General features: G+C 38.9%; 1 protein-coding gene across 16 annotated transcripts in view; it reads right to left on the bottom strand.

Moving 5' to 3' along the window:
* The window catches only part of Tenm3 (teneurin transmembrane protein 3), a 2,741,632-nt gene that overhangs the window by 398,194 nt on the left and 2,319,952 nt on the right, over positions 1–23,486 (bottom strand). For 13 of the 16 annotated variants that reach the window (XM_060381770.1, XM_060381769.1, XM_060381766.1 and 10 more), the window contains one exon: positions 15,566–15,844. The exons of the other annotated variants lie outside the window; for them this stretch is intronic. In XM_060381770.1, the coding sequence (XP_060237753.1) occupies positions 15,566–15,844 (279 nt within the window). The remainder of the gene's footprint in view (positions 1–15,565; positions 15,845–23,486) is intronic. 16 annotated transcript variants of the gene reach the window in all.

Here is a 23,486-nt window from a genome sequence, read left to right on the forward strand (position 1 = left end):
AATGAAGAGTAGAAATGAATCATGTATGGAAATCAAGTATGTCCACAGTTAAATAAAACAGTATGTTCCACAGTTAATCTTCCTTCGAAAAGTTTGTGGAAGCAGCAGCAGAAGAAAAAAATGTTACTGACTCCTTCTTGTTCTTAAGTGGGCTAGAGCATGTTTTTGTTTTGTTTTGTTTTGAAGGTTGGCTAAGCTGGGGATAAGGCTTAGTAGTATTGTGCTTGCCTAGTGTGCCAGAAGCCCTGGGATCCATCCTGGGCACAGCAGGGACAGGGTGTGGTAGCACACGCCTGTAATTAAGAGATCAGGAGATGGAGATAGGAGGATGAGAAATTTAAGGTCACCCTCAACCACACGGAGAGATCAATAACAGCCTACATTACATGAGACCCCATCTCAAAAAACTAGAAATAGAATGAGCGAAGTATTCAGGCAAAGTCAGAGACTTCGCCTCCATCTGTTAGCTGGAGTGTCTGCTTCAAAGTGTTCCGCTATGAATGTCTTTCAGCACAGACCACCCAGCAACTGTAAACACGCTACCATTCACCTGGATAAAACCATTAGCGCTGAAGCATATGCATTTTAGAACTCTGAAACAACTCAGAAATATAGTTGGAAAGTTAGAACAAATGCAAGAAAAAACTTGGTAATACTAGCATCACTGTATTAAGGCTAAGGTCATAGTGCCATGTTTCACAGTGTAGCATGTATTTGGAGACACAGAAACAAGAGAAACTTAAATTGTGCTTCACTGATGCAAAAATCAACCTGATTTTCTTACTGTCTTAGCATATGAAAGTTTTTTTTTTTTTAAATTATCACATCTTGCTTACCTGAACCCATCTTGACCTACACTGACTTCCTCTTGAGGTATATCTCCAAGAGGAAAATTGGCAAAGTTCGATTTGTTATCTTATCCAGAATTAATACATTAAAAATGGTTTTACAAGAAAGTACAGTTTGAGAGACATCAGATTCAGAGACTATGGGTAAAACTGCATTAATTATAAAGCTAGAATTAGGAATGTCTAGTTAACTTGATATTGTGCTTATAAAACCCTTTTCTTAGTAAAGGAGGACAATAGTTTAAACTGAGTATAGAGCAAATTCAGTTACACTGAAACTCATGATGACACACACTGCATATACAAACCTCTTTTTGTCACCGAAATGTCCCTTCTATGAGGACAATTACAGTGTCTTACTGCACGGATTATCCGAAGCTCCGTCCCAGAAAAGCTGGTGTGTATAAGTCTACCATTACTTTTCATGGACTGTGACAAAATACCAGACAGAAGCAACTTAAGAGCAGTTAAAAGCAGATCTACCAAAAGACCCAGCTAAACCACTCTTTTGGCACATGCCCAAAGGACTCAGTATCCAACTACAGGGGTACTTGCTTGGCCATGTTCACTGCCACTCTACTTATGATAGCTAGAAAATGGAAACAGCCTAGATGTTATTCAGCTGATGATGAAAGGATTAATGAAGAAGCACACAGCAGAATTCTATTTAGCAGTAAAGAAAAAGGAAACCATGAAAATTTCAGGGAACTGTTGCTCTCAACACAGAACCTTTCTTTTTCCAGCAAATGGAGGCTATTAAAATTGGTCAAAATAAAGAGAATAATTGACAACCCCATGTGTAGCTTGAGTTGAGGTCTGTGCAACATAACCCTTGACTGAAGGCTCAGAAACCATCACGGAAGAAGGGGTGGAAAGAATGTAAGAACCGGGGCCAGGATGTCTGCTGCTGGGGAGGGAGTTTCTTTCAGAAATGACAGAGAATTTACACCTATGAGATCTCAACAACAGGGATGCCTCCACAAGACCTGAACAATAGCATGACAAGGCCAGTCAATACACACAGACTGGGAAATTTCAGAAGGCCCCTACCTCTAGTCAACAGCTATGGGCAATCGGTGGCTGGGGAGAGAGTACCAGTAGAAAGGGAATACATTTACTCAATAATGTTACTGTTATTGGGGTACTGTTGTTTAGTGATATGGGAAGCAACAGAAATGCCTGGGAGCAAAATAGCCTCAGATTCTGTTCCGCAATCTCTAGGTTCTTTTTCTAATGGGGAACTAGTGTGTGTGCACGTAAGGACGTTGGCTTCTATGAAGGGACTGTGGTGAGTGACCTCCTTGGCTGATGAGTGATCGCTGAGCACCCTGTTCTGAGGGATGACTCAGGCGCATGGAGAAACATCCTTCTCTTGAGTCGTAACCACATCTGCTATTGTTTCTCCAGTTCCACAATTAGCTGATGCTATTTTCTTTATGTTCACACTTATTTGTGTTGTCTTTTTCTTCTTCCTTTGGCTTTTCGAGACAGGTTTTCTCTGTGGAACCCTGGCTGTCCTAGATTCCATGTACACATCAACTTTGAGACAGCAATATTCTTGTGGTTGTGGGTTTGTTTGTTTTTGAGACAGGGTCTCACTATGTAGCCCCTGGCTGGCCTTCAAAGTCAGTATGTAGGCCAGGCTGGCCTCCAACTCACAAAGATCTGCCTGCCTCAGCTTCCCTAGTATTGGGATTAAAGGCCTGCATCAACACACCCAGTTTAATTATCAACTTTAATTTTTGTTGTTGTTGTTGTTGCTTCCCCCAAAAGACTGTCCCAAATCTGGAAGTTTCCTTACAAAGACAAAGTAACTTTCCAAGCATGTGTTTGAGTTTTGTCTTTTTGTTGTTGTTTTTTTTTTCTTCTTTTAAATGAGCACATAGTACTGTACTAGTACCCTCTAACACATCCTGCTCAGATTTCACAAATTTGGAAAACCTTTCCTTTCCTGCATCTTCATTGCTCTCTCATCGCCATGTATATTTCAGCAACCACATTTTATCGGACTGTCCTGCCTCCTAATGGTCTCTTCTTTGTACAACCCAGCATCTCTAAGTCCAAAAGTCAAAATTTAAAAACATGTGTTCCTTAAAAACATCTTCCAAAAATTTTAACATAGGAATATTCGAAAGCATGTTTAACATATTGTTTTGAAACGATTAGCGCTTTTCTTATTAACAATAACCACTTTTGACATGGCATCTAGTATCTATTTAAATCTGGGTAATTTTACTAATATATACTTTAAAGGTTATAAATTAGACTATTAGTGAACAATTTTGCATTACCAAAAAAAATGCTTATTTTTAGTTGGCACTGTAATATTGTAAGAAACTACCAAACCAGAATTTATTGTCTAAAAACTATTTACAAATCTTATCAACCCTATTTCATGTTTTACCAAGTCAACACCAAAACTTTGAATGGATGTTTCACTTAGACATCATAAAGTATTCCCTAATTAAATTGAATGACATTGACAAAAGTGGGCTGAATAGAAAGAAAATAAATTACTACAGCACACAGTACATTAAAAATTGAAACATATTAAATGTTTAAAAAGATGCAGCAGATTTGAAAATGTGACTATTTCTAAGCTAAAGGAAGCCAGAAGCAAATATCATTAAAATGTATATACTTAAAAATTTCTTACAAATTCTTTATATCAAGAAATATCTGAAGGGGTAAGAAACTGAGGACAATATTTGCAAGACATTAGCTTTTAAAGATTTACCTAGACAAAGGCTGATAAAGGTCATCTTATACAAAAACAAAACAAAACAAAAAAACCTCCTTCCAATCTAATAAGAAAAACCGCGTGCACCCATCCTGTCTACATCCTCTCGTGAGCACATGAGCACAGACAGCTTCACTGTGGGTCTTTTCCGACAGCTAAGCATTAATGATAGAGATCTAACTCACAGCGTTACTCTTGCCCGCTTTAAGCTTTTCATTTATTTAATAAAGCTACAGAAATGCTGCGGAAATGAGTCGCCTGTTCTGAGTTGGATTAAACACAGATTCTCTGGGTAACATGAACCCCTAGTAATTAGTGTGCAATTGTTGACACAAGGCAGGGCCACGCAGACTCGGATTCCATACATCTGTTATATGCTACGTTCCTTTCTGCTTGGAGCTGGACTCACCATTCTTCATCATTACGAGACTCACATTTCTGAGAAGAGAAATCCCTCTGTGAACAGGGGGTCTGCATGTGAAAGGCCTGTTGCGCTTCAGCCTGCGTCAGGAAGATGACACGTGTGCAGGGGAAAAAGTGCTGAGTCTATGCCTGGTGTCCTTCAGTTCTGCTTTTCCCTTCAGTTTTTGGTAGGTCTTAAAGACCCATTGCTTCATGTACCCCACAGAATAAGAGGGGCATGACTGAGAATTCACCAAAGAGTATAAAACTATACACATATATGAAAAGATCGTCAGTACATTTTATAAAATAAATACCAGTTGCAGCGAATTGTAAGACGTTGTTTCAAGTATCAAATAGCCAAGAATATAAAGCAGGTAACATTTGTCAATGCCTTATGGGAAAATCCAGTTTCCCATACTGTTGACAGGAATGTAAGTCAAGAAAAGCTGTTTTCCAGGGCATCTTGACGCAGTAAACCAAAAGCCTTAAATTTCATTATCTTTAACTCCAACAATTTATTCTCTGGTAATAATAAGATTAAGGGCAAAGAATTAAGACACGATCTGGTAATTAGAAAAATAATTTCTTTTCTCTTATTAATTTACTAACTTGTTTATATACCTAATCTAAAAATAATAGATATAATATTTAACATATAAATTACATAAGTATATAAAATACATGATATTTTTAAATATCTGCATTGTAGAATGGGTTTTTTAAAAAAGCTAATCACATATGCAATATCTCAAATGTCAGTTTTTAAGAACAGAATATATTGTTACTAACTGCAGTTCCCGTACTGAGTAACAGATCTTTAGAACTTGCTCCTCCTGAGTGAAATGTTTACTCATTTGGACATCTCCCACTGCCTTCCAACACATAACATACAGTGGTGAAAATCCCAACACCTGGATGGCCAAGTATTGTAGAGGTCCTTGATAAATTACGTTAAGTCATACAATGGAAACAGTTTTCTGGAGACATGCCTCTAACACCACAGAGGTTCAATTCTCTTTCTCATTTTTTTTTTTTACGGGTGTATTTTATTTCTTTTAATTGTGTATGTGTGTTTGTCTGTCGTCTGTCTGTCAGGTGCTGGGAAGAGGATGTCATTCCTTTGAGCTGGAGTTATAGGTGGTTGTAAGCAACCCGGTGTGGGTGCTTGGAACTGAACTCAGGTCTTCTGGAAGAACAATACACGCTCTTAACAACTGAGCCATCTCTCCAACCCACAATTTTTATTAAAAAAAAATACATACTGAAGAAGAATCATTAACCTATGACGTGAGAAACCAGCATAATTGTAAGCGTTTGTCCTTATGCCCACAGATAAGTGTAGCTCATCAAGAAAATGTCTCTTTGTAATGTAACAGACAGAAGCAATCAATAAGCCAAGCTGTGGAGCCAAGTCCCAGTGGACACTCCTGGACCTTCAGGCTCAGGGAACATTGTGGAAGAGGGGTCAGAAAAACAGTAAGAGCCAGAGGAACAGGGATTTTGCTGTGGGATTGTGTCTCCTAGTAAACCAGAAGCTACACCCATAAAGTCTCACAAACAGGACTGCCCAAACATGAGATGCACAAGAATGACACTGATTGGCATGTCCACTGATTGTGGACAGGAAACACACCACGAGGCCTTAAGCCTGTACAAAGAACTACAGGAGAGCTGGCAGAAGGAGAGGTAAGCTTCTCCCAGGAAAAGCACACCAATCTTTTGTTCAGTGCCAGGCGATCAGCCCTAAAAACATATACACAAATAACAATATATGAATTAAGCAGGTTATATTCAGGAATATATATGTGTATAGAAATGCATGCAATAACAATTATTGAAAAGTGGGCCTATGAATTTGAAGGCAAGTGGGGAGAAGCACATGGGAATGGGAGGGTTTAGAGGAAGGAGAGGAAAGGGAGAAATCTTGTAATTATAATCTCAAAGAAAAAAAGAGAAAAACTACACATACATATAAAAATGTACAAATAAAAAAACAGAGACTAATTAAAAGTATCTTGTGTCTCTGACCTGTCTAATGACCAGTTCGAGCTAAGCAAGTAAATTAGATTAATGGGATGAATTTTAGAAGTCATAATGTTTCCTTCTCAAATCCATTTATGGTTCCACTTTTATCATGTCTGTCACAGGCAATCATTAACTTGGGCTATTAGAACATAATAAATAGTAGTTAATGCTTTAAAAAAAATTCTAGGGATTATCAGAAACCTTACACTCCAAATAGGCTCCTTTGAACTGCTCAGTCTGTGCTCTGCCTTCTCCATGGCGGTACTCCAGACAGGGTAACTAGGACACAATCCACTACAAGGAGATGGTTCATACTCATTTTCTGAAGTAACTAACGTTTTATTCGAGCGCTCTCAAATCCCTTAGGAATCTCCATCTGCTCTATGTCAAAGTTTTAAGATCTCTTTTCAACTTTAGCATTGTGGATAAGCAGTTCAAGACACTGGACTCCCCCATCCTGATCAGTTTGGTTTTGATCAGCTTAGTTTCCGTTATTATTTAACAAAGCTCTCACATCCCAAATTTGCAATGTTCAAATCGCAGACACCTTTTGGCTTTGTTAATGACTTGTTTTTATTTTTTTCTTCGAAGAATTTGTACCAAGGAATTTTTGGTCTTCATTTCGTCTGTGTGTGTGTGTGTGTGTGTGTGTGTGTGTGTAGTATAGTGTTTAATATGGCTTAATCTCAGAAACATTTGCTTAAAATTAAAATATATTTATATAATTTGATATTTCATAAGTATTTCTTTCTCTGGCTTTATGTAAATGTTAAATTCTATCTGAATTGTAGATTTACATTTATTTACATAAATGTATACATAAATATGTACATAAATATACATATTACATAACAATACATAATTGCTCAATAGATTGCTAAATGTTTCTATTCCATGAAGACCTCAAATTCAGCTTGTCCTGGGAATGACTAATTTCATCACAAACAATATACTGTAGCTCCCAGATGGGATTAAAACATTTACCCAGCATCACACACTACAGATTTATAGTTTTGTATTATATATATATAAACAAACATTGTAAAACATACATACATACATTACATATACATATATATAAGTGTGTGTGTGTATGTATATTGCTGAGAGATTCTAATTATGTACCTTAGGGTGGCCTCAAACTTACAATCCCCCTGCCTCATCTTCCAACATGCTGCTTTATAGGTATGTGGCAACACAGCTGGCATCAAGAGTGCCTTTTGAAATATTCTCTTTTTCCTGGATCATGAAATGATGATTGTTTTGATGGACTGAGTCTCCTTTCCTGCCTGTGACCTGACATGATAGATGTTCACAGAGGAAATTGGCCGGGTATAGGAGGGGTAAACTGAGGAGCAATCCAATCTGAGGAGCTCTAGAACTAACGCTGCAGCATGGACCCTTTTCTTTCTTTTAACCAGGCCCCAGTGGCCCAGCCAACTTCCACAGGCCCAGCTCTGAAAGATTCCACCCGACTCAGCACTGCAACCTTGGGGAGGAAGCTTCCACAACATGAACCATCACAGGGACCAACCTCATCCGAAACATGGCACGTCAAATTCAATTACTTATTCATGAGGCAGCAACTCGTTTTTCACATTCAGAAACTGGGAGAGAGGCACCGCAGGCACCAAACAACCATCTCTAGCAATTAAGACATGATGTCTTAGTCACGGTTTCTACTGCTGTAAAAAGACAACACGACCAAAAACAAACCTGGGGAGGTGTGGGTTGATTTCAGCTTACGCGTCCACATTGTCATCTATCACTGAGGGAAGTTGGGTCAGGAACTCAGACAGGACAGGGACCTGAAGGTGGAGGAGTGCTGCTTACCGGCTTGCTTCTCGGGGCTTGCTCAGCCTGTTTTCTTACAGCACCCAGGACCACTGCCAGTCCAGGGTGGTGGCACAACCCACAGTGAGCTGGGCCCTCCCTCATCAATCGACAGTCAAACAGGTTATCTCAAGGTTTGCCCAAAGGTCATTCAAGCGGGGACATTTTCTCAACTGGGGTTCCCTCTTCCAAAATCCCTCTAGTGTCAAGTTGACATGACACTAACGAGCACACATATTTTCCTTCACTGTTTTGCCTCTCTTGGACTTCTAAGCTCATGTTCTGATACCACTTTGGCCGTTCTTCATGAAATGGTCTCTCCTCCCCTGCTCCTCTCCTGACAACCATCTATTCTGTGCTGACATTTGCATTGCATATTCTGTTGTCCCAACACTTACCGTATTAAAATCCAATTACATGTCTACATGCCTATTTGTCTATCGAGGCTGGGAGCTTCTAGAGGTCAGGAACTACATCTTACTCTCTTTTGCTTTCCCAACACTTGGTACAACAGTCAGCATTTATTATTCATTGAATGAAGATGTAGTTGCTAAATAAGAAATAGAATCAATAAGTCACATCTAGTCTTAATTCAATTTGCAGTTTCTGTGTGACTCAAAATAATAATATTTAAAGTCAAGGTAACAGTCATCAGACACTCTTAATTGCTCCTTTCTCAAGTGTATATGCATTTGCATCTATTTCAGTATGCATCCAAATGCTTATTAAATTTATTTTATGTACAGACTACTCATTACAGAAAAACCATCTCAAGTGAACCAGTGCATTTGAGGAAATTGCAATATAGTAAAGCTAGATCATTCAGCCCCTTCACCAAATAATATACAAGATTTTCACATATAACATTGCATGTCTGTGGTATTAATAAACAGAATTACTACGGCTCGTCTTGAGAAGATTATTCTTTAAATAGCACACAAAAAAATGTAGTTATCTGCTCTTCAAACACTTGACTACACTCAAAATGGCAAATAAACCAAGGTCCTATGACGCTAACATTTATTTTTTCTATTTCAGTGATAATTATACCCATAAACCTGATTCAGCATTCACTGCCACTGAATTCATTAATTAAAACAATCTCACTGCTACCACTGGGATTTCTCAAGGTTATCAAAAAAAAAAAACATTCAAAAATCAAAATAGCATACATCATCAGTTTTCATATGTGCTTAGTATGCCTCACGTTGATTTTAACTCTGACACTATCAGAGGGTATCAAGTTTAAAGACAGGGAGCTTTCCCCCATGTCATTTTAACAAAACCATGTAGAACATAAGATGAGTTTAGGAGAAATAGCAGGAGCTATACAATGAGTCACAAAACAGTCATTCTCTGAAAAATAACCATAGGATGGGGATATATAAGTGCATGCAAATATTTAAGTAACAGCAATTATAACATGTCTTTATAATTCCAGTGTCTGTGTGTGTGTGTGTGTGTGTGTGTGTGTGTGTGTGTGTATGCGTGAGCTCGAGATCCACCTGCTTCTGCCTGTAGATTAAAGGTGTGGGCCATCACATCTGTAATATTTCTTAATTTTACTGAAATTAATACTTCTGCATCCAAGAGTTACTCATACCCACCCATGAATATGATAGGATAAATGAAAATGATAGCTTTCAGTCAGAGCCTGGTAAGTTGCAATGAAATTCTAACTGTATACATACCCAGGAAATTCAATTATTTCATCCGTTTCTCAAATAGAGAAACAATTTGACTCTATTTGGCAAAGCACTCTAACTCTGAACTTGATTTAGTGAGTACCCCAACATTCTCTTTAGCTGTTTGTGACATACTAGAGCACTGACATAAAACACAAAATAGAATTCCCAATGGCAGAGCATGCCAGAATTGACCACCGCACTGCAGAAGAGAGCCCCTGATGAAATCTGCATTCGAGCTAGAACTTAGTAAGTGTAACAGAATCTCCTACAATTAAAATAACACCGAAAATGCCATTTATTTCCTACAGCAAGAAAATTCCATCTTAATTCTCACCACCAATTTCCTTTCCAAAGGACGCTTGTGGGTAAAGTCGGAGGAATGGAATCAAGTCTAGAGAACAAAGCCTGCATCTGCCCTGGACTTATCTTCAGAAGATCTGAATACTATTCCCTCTTTGCAAAAAGTGTCTGTGTAACACACAGCACCACAAGTTGGCGACATCACAGGCTACTGCAGTGCCACTGATAGTTTTTCCCCAATTCTTTGAAAGTGCAACTGGTCGTGGAATAGCTTATAGATCCTTCTGTTTCCTCTGTTTCCGTACAATGTTCAGAAAGAGAGGAAATTTCTCTGCCTATTCTTCCAGAGAGCCTATTTGGCCCCAAAATGGCCATTCGGATTGCACAGTAACTCAAGCCCTCTCTTGAGAGATGGATGTAAACAGCATCATGAGAGCAGTTTATCAAATCAGTTTAAGAGACATACCTATTTTTCATCTTAAAACACAGGAACTCAACTTTTAGAGTTTCTCTTTCCGTACAGAAAGTTGATTTCCAAAATACCCATTTCAAAGAAAAATTAGTTCCTTGAGTCATAGTTTTTAGCTGTGCAAAGCAAGTTTCTTCTATATAAAAAAAGACATTGCTTTAATATTATACCCTTATTGTGAGTCCAATTAGCCCTTAATACTTCATTATCACACACAATTAGTGTGGCTTTAGTAGGGTCCAGCAACAGGTGGGCACATGGCTAAAACTCCAGGTGAGAAATAAAGCCTTGTGGGAATGATTCACTTTATTGTGTAAACTGATGAGCGTCAGTTAAACGGTCTTCTAATTGACTGGCCGTCTAAGTAACATGCCTTTGAGGGAAACACTACTTTTGAAATTTCCTTTGGCCAGGAGGAGAAGGAGCAGGCAGAAGCCTTTGAAGTCTATAGCCATCAGACTAATTATCAGCACAATCCAATGCACATTCCTTTAATTACAGTAAATTGAAGAGGATGTGGGGCTTAGAAGGAAAAATAAGAGAGTCAATAAACGGTGACAGGAATCACAGACTGTGCAGATCATTAGAGAAGACTACAAGTCTTCTCATCCCTCTCCTTACCAGACCTATACAGGCTTGACTACTGTATACAAACAGAAAATACAGGAGAGGTGGATTGTTAAGTGGGGAATGAAACAGTATTATAACACTATCACTTATAGCCAAGTCCTGTTCTGACCACAGTGTGTATTCCTGTAAGCCCAATGTTGTCTCTTCCCCATGTGCTGTGCACTGCTCCCTGTTACTTGTATTTTACCCAGGTAGAGATGCCATAGCACAAAAAGGTTAAGTGATTTGCCCCAGATCCCAGAACCAGGAGGCCGAAGGGCCAATAACAAACCTTCCATGAAGATTCTCTAGGCCATGAATCATGATGAGGTGGGAAGCAGGGCCAAGACCCCCTGGGCTGCCTGACACTGAAGGTCATCTTTGGGTCAAAGATCACCCCCTCCTCCCAGGAGCACTAAGAGATAGACAGCACAAGAAGGAGTGAGATTACGGGCCCTCCAACAAATCACTGGCAGTTTAGCTGACCACATAGCACGCAGGGTAGAAAGACTGGGACCCTGAGTGACACAGACAACAGTAGTGGTCAGGGGTGGAGGGGGGCTCTGTGAAGATCTGAACCCTGAAGCCTGAGGTCTGCAGTCAGGCAGCCTGTCCCACACCACACTGCTAGCAGACTAAGAGTAAATGCGGGGCCTGCTGCGACTGCCTGGAAATGATGCTCACGAGAGCATGTTTTTTTTAAAGGCATAAAGATGGATGAAAATGCTGCAAAGTCCTTTGTTCCTGACATTTTGATACATATTCAGAATCAAGATCAGATGACTGGCCAAGCTGGATAGTGAAAATCAGGTCAGGGGTCTTTCAGCCACAAGTCAGAGAAAGGAAAGACGTTCAAATGATCCAAAAACTACCGGTAATTTTACTTTTGATCCGGGTGCCCGTTGCATGTATTTGGTAACCATTGAAGGGCTTGCTTGCAGGAGAGGCTGTAATAGAAATCACCGTCACCCACTGTCTGTCAATCTGTAAGGCAGTTGACGTATTACAAGGATTGCAACCACGGAGGCCAGCAACGTCAAGAAAGGACTTCTCCCATACCCCGAACTTGGAATCGCATATGAAGCACCATATACTGGAATTCCTCTCCCCTCTAAACTCTTAGGAACTTCAAATTCACATAGCTGATGAAAAGTTTAGGAAAACAAAACAAAAAAAAACAAAAAAACAAAACAAACAAAAAAAAAACCCACACACACTCCATCACTTGTTTTGAATCTCTGCTATCTCTTCTAACAGTGAGGTGTGTGGCACAGTCTGAACAGTCTTTTACTATCAGGGGATGCTCCAGCAATCAAAATCGCATTAGCTTCGCAGTGATTCTAGCCCCTCATAATGTGAACTGTTGGCCTCTTTGCCAACAAAGAAATGAAATCTGCTCCCCTTCAGTGACTAAGCTTTCCTTTGAAGTTACACTAGAACATCAGGCATTCAGCTCGCATAGTTGTACAAATGTTGAGCAGCGTCTTTTCCTGGGGAAAACAGCCTCATTCACAGTGTTTCCAACAATGAAAACAGGCAGTGCAAACTCCCATGTTCAACTCAATGAAAATACAGCTGTGTCTGGGTCCTCAGTTGGTGTCGTTCTGATTCATTATTATCCTTAAGTCTTCCTTGTTTTAATCTTCATATTGTAGAGCAGCACACACACACACACACAAACTGGAACTTTGCCTGACAGCTCAAGCCAGTACGGAAATGTATAAAATTAGATAATAACTTGAGGAATCAATGAAATGTAACTGGAAGATGGATATTTTGTCAAAGTTAGAGTAAATTAGAATACCTGAAAAGAGCAGAATTGAGTTGTTTTTTTTAATTTTATGTTAGAAATGTTTGACTAAAGAGAATAATGAAAGTTTTAAAAAATATATATAGTTTTGAGGATATTATTTATAAATAAGTATTATTTATTGTCTAGGGCTAGAGAGATGTCTCAGCAGTTAAGAGCACTGGATGCTCTTCCAGAAATCCCAGGTTTGATTCCCAGCACCCACACGGTAACTCACAACCATCTGTAGATCCACTTCCAGGGAATCTGATGCCCTCTTCTGTCCTCCACTGGTGCCAGGCACACACATGGTCTGCAGACGTACATGCATGCAAAACATCCATACACATGAAAAAAATAATAAAAAAATTAAAGGACCTGTATATAATTGCAAATTATAATTCTTACCTTCAAGTAGCCAAGGAGAAAAAAAAAAGCATAATTTTTATATCAGGAACAAAAGCCTGTATCACCCTTGTTTGATTTCATAGTCCATGGTTCTAAGGTCTATCTCATACCTGAGAAAACTTGCTTCCTTAAAGGTAAATGTAATTAATTAATGAATTTTTGCTCCTTCTGAGTAATCATGGAAATTTCCAGACAAATAAATAAATCTAAAATATTACTATGGATACACATAATGAAACACATGAAATGCCCAGCATTCATATCAATAGCATCAATTCATTCCCTCTTGTTTCCTTCCTCAAAGGAAGATTCTCAGACCTTCAAAATATTGTTTCAAAAAATAATCACAACCAAATCTTGAGGAAAGAGTAAACACTAGTTTAAGTCATCAACTGCCTAACTTAAAAAATATTGCCTTTGACACTTTCTTCTCTGCTCTCACCAAATGCTGCCCAAATGTCCAGAGTTTCAAGGCAAGGCTCTGGATGCTGTCCCCTCACTGCCACAGGAGGGAATGAAGGATGCAACTTTTCCTTATTTTCTTTCTAAGCACATGGTCTGTGAGCATGCCAAAGAAACCCATTCTTCTCTAGCTAATGATACCAATGCAAAGAAAGGCAGCTGGGCAGCATGTCAGATAATCACATCTTTTTCTCACGTCCTCACAACCAGTTGGAAATTGCAAACTGAGAACTAAAGTTTATGAGGTTTGCCATCATGTTTGCCAAGGGAAGGAAGGAGGGAATGGCACATGTTTAGAAATTTGTCATGATACATAGTTAAGAATAATAAAATTAAAACATAATTTGCTAATATGAAACTAAAAAGTTATGCTACAAAGATTTGGAGAGAAAAAAGATAAATTGGTTCAATGTGAAGCATTTAGTAGATAGAGAAACAGATGGTACATAGCAAAGATTATAGGAACCAACGTATTCTCCTCCTTTCTTTTACGTATTTTTTTGTTGTGTGGTTATGAAAATAAGAGGACAAATGGAATATCTAAAGATATATCTGTAATTGCTCAAGGACTATCATGCAAAGAACATGAAGCAATATTTATTCCAAACTGTAAGAACTTAAGGTTAGTGACTTCTGAATCCACCATGAGCACTGATGTACATGCAGACTGTCCTGAGGTGAATAAACTGGCTGGGAGAAATATTGGCAGCACGATTCTAAGGCTCATTGTGTGAAAAAGAGCCATCCTTGTTTCCTATTGGGGACTGGAATAAAGCCAGACGCCATCAAGAACTCATATTTCCACCATGAAGATCCTGGGTGCCTGTTGGTAAGTTACATTGACTTTGGTTTAATGCGTTACAATATTATACATAAAATAAATTGTTTCCAGTGATTTGAATTAAACTTTTTCCACCTCAGGAATAGCAAGGAAATGCCTCGCGAGCAGTAGGGAGCACCGAATCACACTATGTCTTAGCTGAAACTGAAAATTAACCACAGATCTGCTCTCCTGTTAAAAAGCAAAAGCTGACAAAGCTGCTCAATAAGTAATAAAGGTGAAATATTATTAATAAACAATCATCTTTCTTTTCAATACCATGCAACTCTTCTGTTTTAATTTTCTCTTTGCTGTTGGACACATCGGATAGACACCACATTAATAACAGACTGCAGAAAAAGCAAAGTCCTAATAATAAAAGGAAGAGAGTCTTTTTTTTTTTTAACTGTCTCTGTGTTTGTGCTGATGTTCAAATTCTTCTTAGGAGCAGTGATGACTAAAAAATTAAGTTTTCTTTTCAATTAATTATTGCATATAAATTATGTTTTATATTATTACCCCACAGTGGCAACAGGATAGAAGTTCCAGCAATTTATAATGACATTTTTTTTAGACCATGTAAAGCTGCTATTTAGACATTCTTAAATCCAATTTTTTTAAACGTGGATTTAATTGCACAGTAATCCAGTTCCCAAGGACATCAAAGGGCACATCCCACTCTTTACCAAGATTTCAACTGCCCTCATCAGCTAGTAAGTTTAAAGCATGATCAAATTTGTTCTTCAATCACTTGAGCCCTGTTAATAAACTATTCTGTGTGCTCATTCACCCATTCTAAGATTCAGCAACTTCTTTGGGATATCTTCAGGAGAAATCTACAAAGACATCTTTGATTGCAGCCTGGCTCCAGGAAAACTTTATCAACACTGTTTTCCTATTCCACAGAAGGTAACAGGTGACTTCATCTCCCCCGCCACACACCCTAACCCCGTACACAAACTATTTTTCAAAACTACGTCTAATGTACCAAACACCGTTTGCACAATTTAATAATTTGACATCGAGTATTGATAGTATTTTCTTGGGCTCTATTACATTAACACAAAAAGAAAAGAAAAGAAAGAGAAAGCATGGAAGGAAAACACGAATTCACAGTCAACCAGAACACAGAAGCGCTGAACGCCAACATAGTAAAGAGAGCAACTTACCGCTATCACTGTCCGACTTGCTCTCGTGCTCCGTGTCTGTCAGGGTGAGGGCTGAGTTGGACCGGCTTGACAGGCAGGAACTGCGGCCCGATTTGACCCCCCTGCCCCAAAGTCTCATGGCATGCTCTGGGGACATCACTGCTTCGTTTTCCGTATCAGCATCTGACCCTGCACTGATGGAGTAACCTCTGTGAGGGAGCCCCATTTCCGCACAGAATGCCACTCCTCTTCGAGTTGCGGATTCACACACTCCTAACTGCCTTAGGGTAAAATTCTGTCCTAATTAGGGGGAAAGAGAGATAACAACTAGTGAGTATATGATTCCTGGGCTTTAATTTCTTTTTTCTTTTTTTTTTTTTTCTTTCAAAAAGAAAAACCTCCCTGAAAGAAACACTCAATTGTCCAGGCTTTACCCCTATCGGCACCAGCTGTTTACACCAGCTTTGCATGGCATACGGTCAAGTAGATGGAATTATGGGAAGGGAGGAGGCCCAGTGGGCTAGAAGGAGGCTTCAGCTCAGGTCCCTTCTGTCAACTTAAACCCACAGGCACCTCCAGAGATGGATTCGTGGCTTGACCATGAAAACTCAACACGGAGGGAAGAATTCGTTTCTGATGGGAGAATTTGGCTTAGCAGATGGTGAAGCAACAGAAACGGCCATCTGTCCTGGTTTTGGGCCTAAACTATGGGCTATTTTCCCATGTATGTGTCACTTCTTCGGGTGAAATGAAAGTTTACATCAGGAAGAAGTTATTGGTTAAGTAGGAACGGGAGCATGGACATTTTAATTGTTTCTTCCCACCTTAATTCAGAAAGCAATCTAAACATGTCTGTGCATGGGTGTAGGCATGTGTGCATGCGTGTGAGGGTTTGCTTGAATGCATGTGTGTAGTATGTGTGCATACATGTGTATGTGTGTGTATCCATGTATGTGTGGATACATATATATCTTTATGCGTGTATATGTGTATGCCTGGGTACATATGTATGTGTGTGTATGCAAGTGTACATTTTCCTGTATGTATATGCCTGGGTGTATGTATGTACATGTCTGTAAGTCAACACTCAGTCATGTAATACCTTGAAAATTAGCACCGTGCTTTGCATATCTATGACTTTCTAGATATTCTGACTTAAGAAACACCTGGAAACATCTGTATTGACCAAAGCAGACCAAGTTTTTCAAGTACAGTGCACTCTGAAAAGAAAGTGGGAGTGATACGTTTTTAAAAATTAATGACACAATCAAGCTCCCTGAAAATAAATGGCTGTGAACTCTGCAAGCCTTTACTAATAAATTGAGCATAATAAAACTCATGACACTGCAATCACTTAAAGCAAAAGTGTTTAAATTAGGTGACACTTCAGAAAGACTGCTCGTATTAATGATGCTTCCCATCTTGTATTTGCTTTTGAAATTTCAGTCTTTTATGACACTATGGATATGAAGAATTTGAAATATGGTTGTCTGTAGAGTACATGCATAAGGCTCTCCCAGTTTTACGTCTTGCCTATGTGAGAGGGTCCCAAATGCGGGCCCAGAATCACACACATACAAAGAAGAGTAGTAGGGCAAAGACTGATTTAAACACAACTTCTTTAGCAAATCTTTTATGAATATTAAGTATTTATTTGACTCATGGTCTTAATTTTCCCACTTCCATCTTACAGATCTACATGAATATTTTAAAGTTAATTTGCTGTTATGAGAAACCTACATTATATTTTTAAGGGAGGGTACTTATAAATTATTTGTGATAAAATGGCATGTTGAATCTTCTAGGAAATAAATCAAACATAAGACACAATATAGTAAATATTTGGTTGTAAAGATATTAGCCCCCTTCAGGCCCAGCACATTTAAACTAGTGTGGCTAATTGTTTTATTGCTGTGGTCATATCACAAGTTGGAATCAGCTTTATCTCACTCAGACTTCCGAATGAATCTGACAATGACACTCATAAATAATGAAAATCGGCTGCTGCAATTAGCTAGAAATCAAACTGTGCTTATCAGAGAGATGTGAATAAGCATTGGAATCAAATCAGCATGTGGGGGGGGGGGGGGGAGAGGAGAAAAAGGAAAGCTTCCTCTCCACAGACCGGTAAAGGTAGGCAAGCTCATGGGATAATACGGAATTGTCTGTATTTGTAAAGAATTCACATGGACTTTACCTATGAATGTCAATAAAAACATGGGTTGATGCCATGCAGAGAGGAAATGGATGTGCTATAGAAGAATTTCCTTACTGTTATTTACTGGTCACTTTTGAAGTAGGGCTCTAAAACACTCAAGTATTGCCATTAAACATACTGATATTTCAAATAGAGTACAAAGTAAATTTTAGAACCAGGGGTCGGGGAAATACATGACCATATCCTCCCAATCTCTCTCCTATCTTGGGAAATGTCTATATTCCAGAACAACAACAACAACAACAAAACAACAGAATTCTATACTTCCTGAACCATAACTTGAAACATTGTCCAAGTTAATGACTTATCACCTACTGCCACCTTGATGTGAAATCTACATGGAAAGAAAGCAGAACTCTGCAGTCCTTAATTGCTCTTCAGGTATGTGAACATAGCTGGCTTTGCAGCTAAATATCCCACACATGAGCCTCATGGAAAGACGTACAACCGAACCAAACTATTTCACCCTCTGTAGTCAGTGACTCGTAAGAACGCAAATCTCTTTAGAAACAGTTCTAAAGTTTAAACTCTAAAGCAAACACAAGTCCAGAAATCGCTGCTCGATTTCTTCCACTGAACTAAAAAGTTTATTTTTGCTTCTGGAAGGGCAGTGAACTGGACTTCGCATGCACGTACGTTAAAGCCACCCACGAGTTCCGCTAGGATCTCTTTCCTACCATTTCTTTTTCCTACATCTGTCAGGGTGTTCATGACTTGAGCTAGGGGATGGTCTCTGGACCAGAGATGTGCTCAGTAGTGTAACACTTGATTATCGTTTGAATGGTGCAAGATATATACCTAGCATTAAAGAAGGGGAGGGGTGGTTTATGTAAATGCGAGAAATCCCTTAAAATATACTGGTGAACATAATAATTATAGAGGGACGTAGAATTTAAGTATTCATTTTCAAATCATTTGCAAATAGCCACTCCACCAGCAAAGCTAGTGTTTACTTAAGTAGTCTGCCATCATTGCAAAAAACAAAAAACAAAAAAACACACACACACAAAAACGCTCCACCAGAGACCTGCTTCTACTCTTCAGATTCTACTGCTATTGCTTCTTCTTTTTCAGCTAGGCATTCCTGATATTTAGGACCCTCTGCATAAATGTGATTACCCATGGGAAGAACTAACCATTAAACTTGAGTAATTAGTCTATCAGATTATTTCCCATGACCTAGTGATGTTTGTAAGACAGGCTATCCTTAATAAGAAACACATGCAGTTTTGACAAATACAGAGGAGATGGAGAGGAGGAAAGTTCCTGGCTGAGAGAAGAGACAGCTGGTAGGGACCTGGCTTTGTCTTAGGGAAGGATGGGGGCAGCACAGAGAAGCAGACACATATGAAGCCAACTAAGATAATTCTATGAAAAAATAAACACCTGAAGGATGTGTGGAGAATTAGCTTCAGCTTCATGTAACAACAACTGATTAGCCTTATGTTCTTTGCAGTAGTTCTGACACCATTAATTTAACTTCTCTTTTTGCCCTTCACAGTTTTATATTAATTGCTTGTCTAAAACTGGCAAATAAGTATTTATTTTTATCTGCTGCACATTGAATTTTGGTAACCTTGATCAGCAGGGCCAGTAGCAGATCTGCCCATTACAATTTGAAACGGGACCAAAACAATAAATTGTAGTAAGAACAAAGCGTACCTGAGGGCAGAATGCACTGTGATTAAAATGCAACATTAGCTTGGATGAGATTAGCCAATTCTGTTTTATGATACTCATAAACTGAAAAATCTATACAGAAAAAAAATTGAATAAATACAACCAAGGCAGGCTGCATCACTTTAAAATAAGTTTATTCTTAAAAACAAAAAACAAACAAACAAAAGAAATTGGGATATGTGTTAAAGTAGACAGGATGGTTTAAGAATAAAAACTTCAAATACGGCAGCATAGCAGTTATGCCTTAAATAAAAAAGGAGAATCAGGAAAATGGGTTAGCTATACAGCCTGTCTTCCTATCTTTTGAAGTACCTAGAACCTAGTCAGATCAGGAACTTTCCTAAAAATGACATTTTAAAATACTATGAGAACAAGTGGCACACACACACACTCTCTCTCTCTCTCTCTTTCCTTGCTTGCTTATCTCTCTCTCTTTCTCTGTCTGTCTATCTATCTACCCACTTATTTATATGTTTATTTTGTGGTATGTGTTTCAAAGCAGGGTATCTTAGAGCCTAGGTTAGCCTGGTACTCATCACAGTTCCATACTGAGAGTGACTGCAGAAGAAATATCTTGTGTATTACATGGATGCAACACCTGTCAATTTAAAAAACCTATGGCATATAGCTGAGGCAGGAAGTAGAAGGAGACAGACTGCATGGTACCTACGCCCAGGTAGCCAGCCATGTGGCAGGATGTAGATTAGTATAAATGGGTTATTAAGTTATGAGATAGCCAGATAAGAGCCTAACTACATGGCTTAGCTATTTGTAAATGATTATCTTGAGTCTCATGAGCCAAGTTATCCTGGGGGCTTGGGTCAAGGAGGAAAATCCTCCCACTACAAGTGCCATGAACCTGGATCCTCCTGCCTTACTCTTTCTGAACACTGGCATTACAGCTGTGCAACGCTACGCTGAATTTTATATGGCAGTGGGTACTGAACTCAGGGCTTCATGCATGCTAGATAAGCAATCAAGCAATTGAGCTATATGAGTAAGCAGCTCTGGGGAGATATAATTCTCAGCCCATGCAATGCATGCATTTAAGGCGAACAATTCAATACATTTTAGGAGATTCACAGACTCCTGCAAATATGAACACAATTTTGAATGATTTTATTATCACCATAAAAGATCCCATAATTATGAGCTATCTTACATTTTTCTGCCAGCTTCCTCCCTCTGCTATCCCTCAATAGCCACTGATGAACTTCTATCTGTACATACGCTGATGTGAGACATCTCAGAGAAGATCCTACGGTGTGTGCCCTTCTGTGACTGGCTAGTTTCACCAAGCACCATATTTTTCAAGTTCAAATGTGGCTTTTGAGATGGCTCAGGATAAAAGGCACGTGCCCCAAGCTTGACCTGAGTTCCATCAGTGCACCCCAAAGTGGTATAGGAGAAAACCAATCCCACAAGTTGTCCTCTGACAAAGTGTCCACACTCACACCTTAGCACATGTATGCTCATGCACACCACATACAAATATAAATAAACAAACAAATAAATATGTAAATAAAATAGCTCGGAGGTTAAGAACACTGGCTGTTCTTCCAAAGGTCTTGAGTTCAATTCCCAGCAACCACATGTTGGCTCACAACCATCTATAATGAGCTCTGGATCCCCACTTCTGGCCTGCAGGCATACAGGCAGGCAGAACACTGTATAAATAAGTAAATAAATCTTTAAATAAATAAATGCAAATTTTGGAAAAATTAAAACAAAGACAAAAATATTTTAGACTGCATCCGAAAATCATTCCTTCTTCTATCTGGATTTTACGATGTACTTGTATATCATCTTTCATATATCCATTCATCAGTCAGTGGGCATTTGAGTTGTTCCTACTTGAAGGGTACTATGAAAATACCACTAGGAATGTTTGCACACAAGGTTTGGGGTTTGTATGTCTTCATTTCTCCTGGATTTATAACGAGGAGAGAAGTTGCTGAGCCACAGCGTGGCCAGATGCTTGCCCTGCTGAACATCTGCCAGATGTTCTCCACACGAGATGCACTGTCTTACTCCCATCCTCAGTGCCCGAGGGTCCTAAGTTCGAATCCTCACCAGCACGCACTGCTACCAGTTTCCTCCCTAGCGTAGCGCACTCTAAACATGGTCTAAAATATGCAGCGAGTCTTTGGAATATGGGTCATTGGTAATGACTTCAAAAGGAAAATCCAGAATCACAGCTCTTTGTTGAAAGTTGTTCCTTCCATGGGCATGCCAGGACACCCTATTCATTCTATATCCCTTTGTCTAGAAAATGCCTTCCTACTGAAATTACAAACTCTTCCGTCAGATGATTTCTCTTAATAACTACATGCTACACAAAGTCGCTTCACAACGTACACAAAAAGAAACATTTAAAAGAAAATTTTAGCATGCATGCAAAAACTTAAATAACCCAAACAAATGTTTACCAGAGAGTGATTGCCTGGGTGAGATGCATACATTTGCTATGGAACATTGCATGGCTAACTTAAAGCAGAAATTTGGACTTATATCTTCAGATCTGGAGGAAAGCCATGCATATATATTTTTATTTTCAAGTTGAAAGTGTCAGTTGCACAATAGTGTATATGGCATGATTACCCCTTGGGAAGCGAGGAAAGAGAGAACCAACAGATGTAAATGTGCTTGTTTTTTTTTTTTTTTAAAGCATGAATAAAGAGGAGGAGACATAAATAACTTATGATGGTCCGTTTAGAAGGGTCTACAAACAAACAACAAAACAGAGAACAACAAACCAAAATCGGTTTGATGGTTTTTTTCCCCCAAAATTACTATCTCAAAAACTAAAAACAAATAAAAAATTCAAAACATTTTTTTTAAAATATTCAAAACCACCTCCTCTAGAAAAAGCTGTGTTTCAAGACTTCTTCCTGTTTTAAAAACATGAAGGCGTGTATGGCGCGTATGTTTTCCTTATTCACACGTGGATCATCTGGTTTTGGTTTTGTTTCATTTTGTTTTGTTTTGGCTTTTTGTGACAAGGTTTCTCTGTGTAGCCTTGGCTATCCTGGAATTGCTTTGTAGACCAGGCTGACCTTGAACTCACAGTAATCCACCTGCCTCTGCCTCCTTGAGTGCTGGGATTACAGGTGTGCACCCCTACCTCTGCTGGATCATCTTAAACGACAACAACAAAAAATCCATTTTTCCAAAGTTATAACCATAAATCAAATATGAAAAGTGGACAGACGCATCAGTATAAATATGACACCAAAATAAAATGATCTACCCCTCTATTGTATTATTTCTCCCTTGGCTCTCTTGGGTTCATTTGTTCTCAGGCATGGAGTGATACTCTTTCAGTAGTTCAAAACTACAGTCTTCTATTAGGTACTGGTAGAATCAGCATGTGCACCTGCTAACTTGGACTCCATTTTCTAGTGTGTTCACAAAATGTAAGATGACAACACAGTAATAGAAACACACATACACACAAAGATCATTTTTCCTACTTTATACTTTACCTTTCTTATGTCAAATTTGCCACTTGTTGATAGAATGCCTATTCTCAAATATGCCACAAAATCTTATTTTACTTTGGTACTGGGAATTGAACCCTGGAGCTTCAAGCATGTTTAGAAAGTGCTCTATCACTGAGTTCTAGCCCTAGCGTTTCAAACGATTTGTTTCTTTCTTTATTTAAGATTTTATTTTTTCAGTGTGTGTATACAAGTGAGTGAAGTATTCACAAAGGCAAGAAAGGGGTGTTGGATCCATAGATGCTGAAATGAGAGGTAGTTGAGAGCCACCCAGTAAGGGTCCAGGGAACCAAATTCAGGTTGTTCCCCCCCCCAGGGGAATGACACATGCTCTTAACCACTGAGCCATCTCTCTAGCCCTTATTTTTCAATATTCTATCACCACAGTGACCAAGTACCTGACAGAAACAATTTAAAAGTATGGAGCTTATTATTTATCTATTTACTTCAGCTCATAGTTCCAGGGCAATCAGTCTCTCGTGGAAAAAGAGAGCAGCTTATGCCAGGTAGGGCCAGGAAGCAGACAAAAGGTACGATCACCTAC

The sequence above is a fragment of the Meriones unguiculatus genome, chromosome 4, assembly GCF_030254825.1.
Source record: "Meriones unguiculatus strain TT.TT164.6M chromosome 4, Bangor_MerUng_6.1, whole genome shotgun sequence".
NCBI lineage: Eukaryota > Metazoa > Chordata > Mammalia > Rodentia > Muridae > Meriones > Meriones unguiculatus.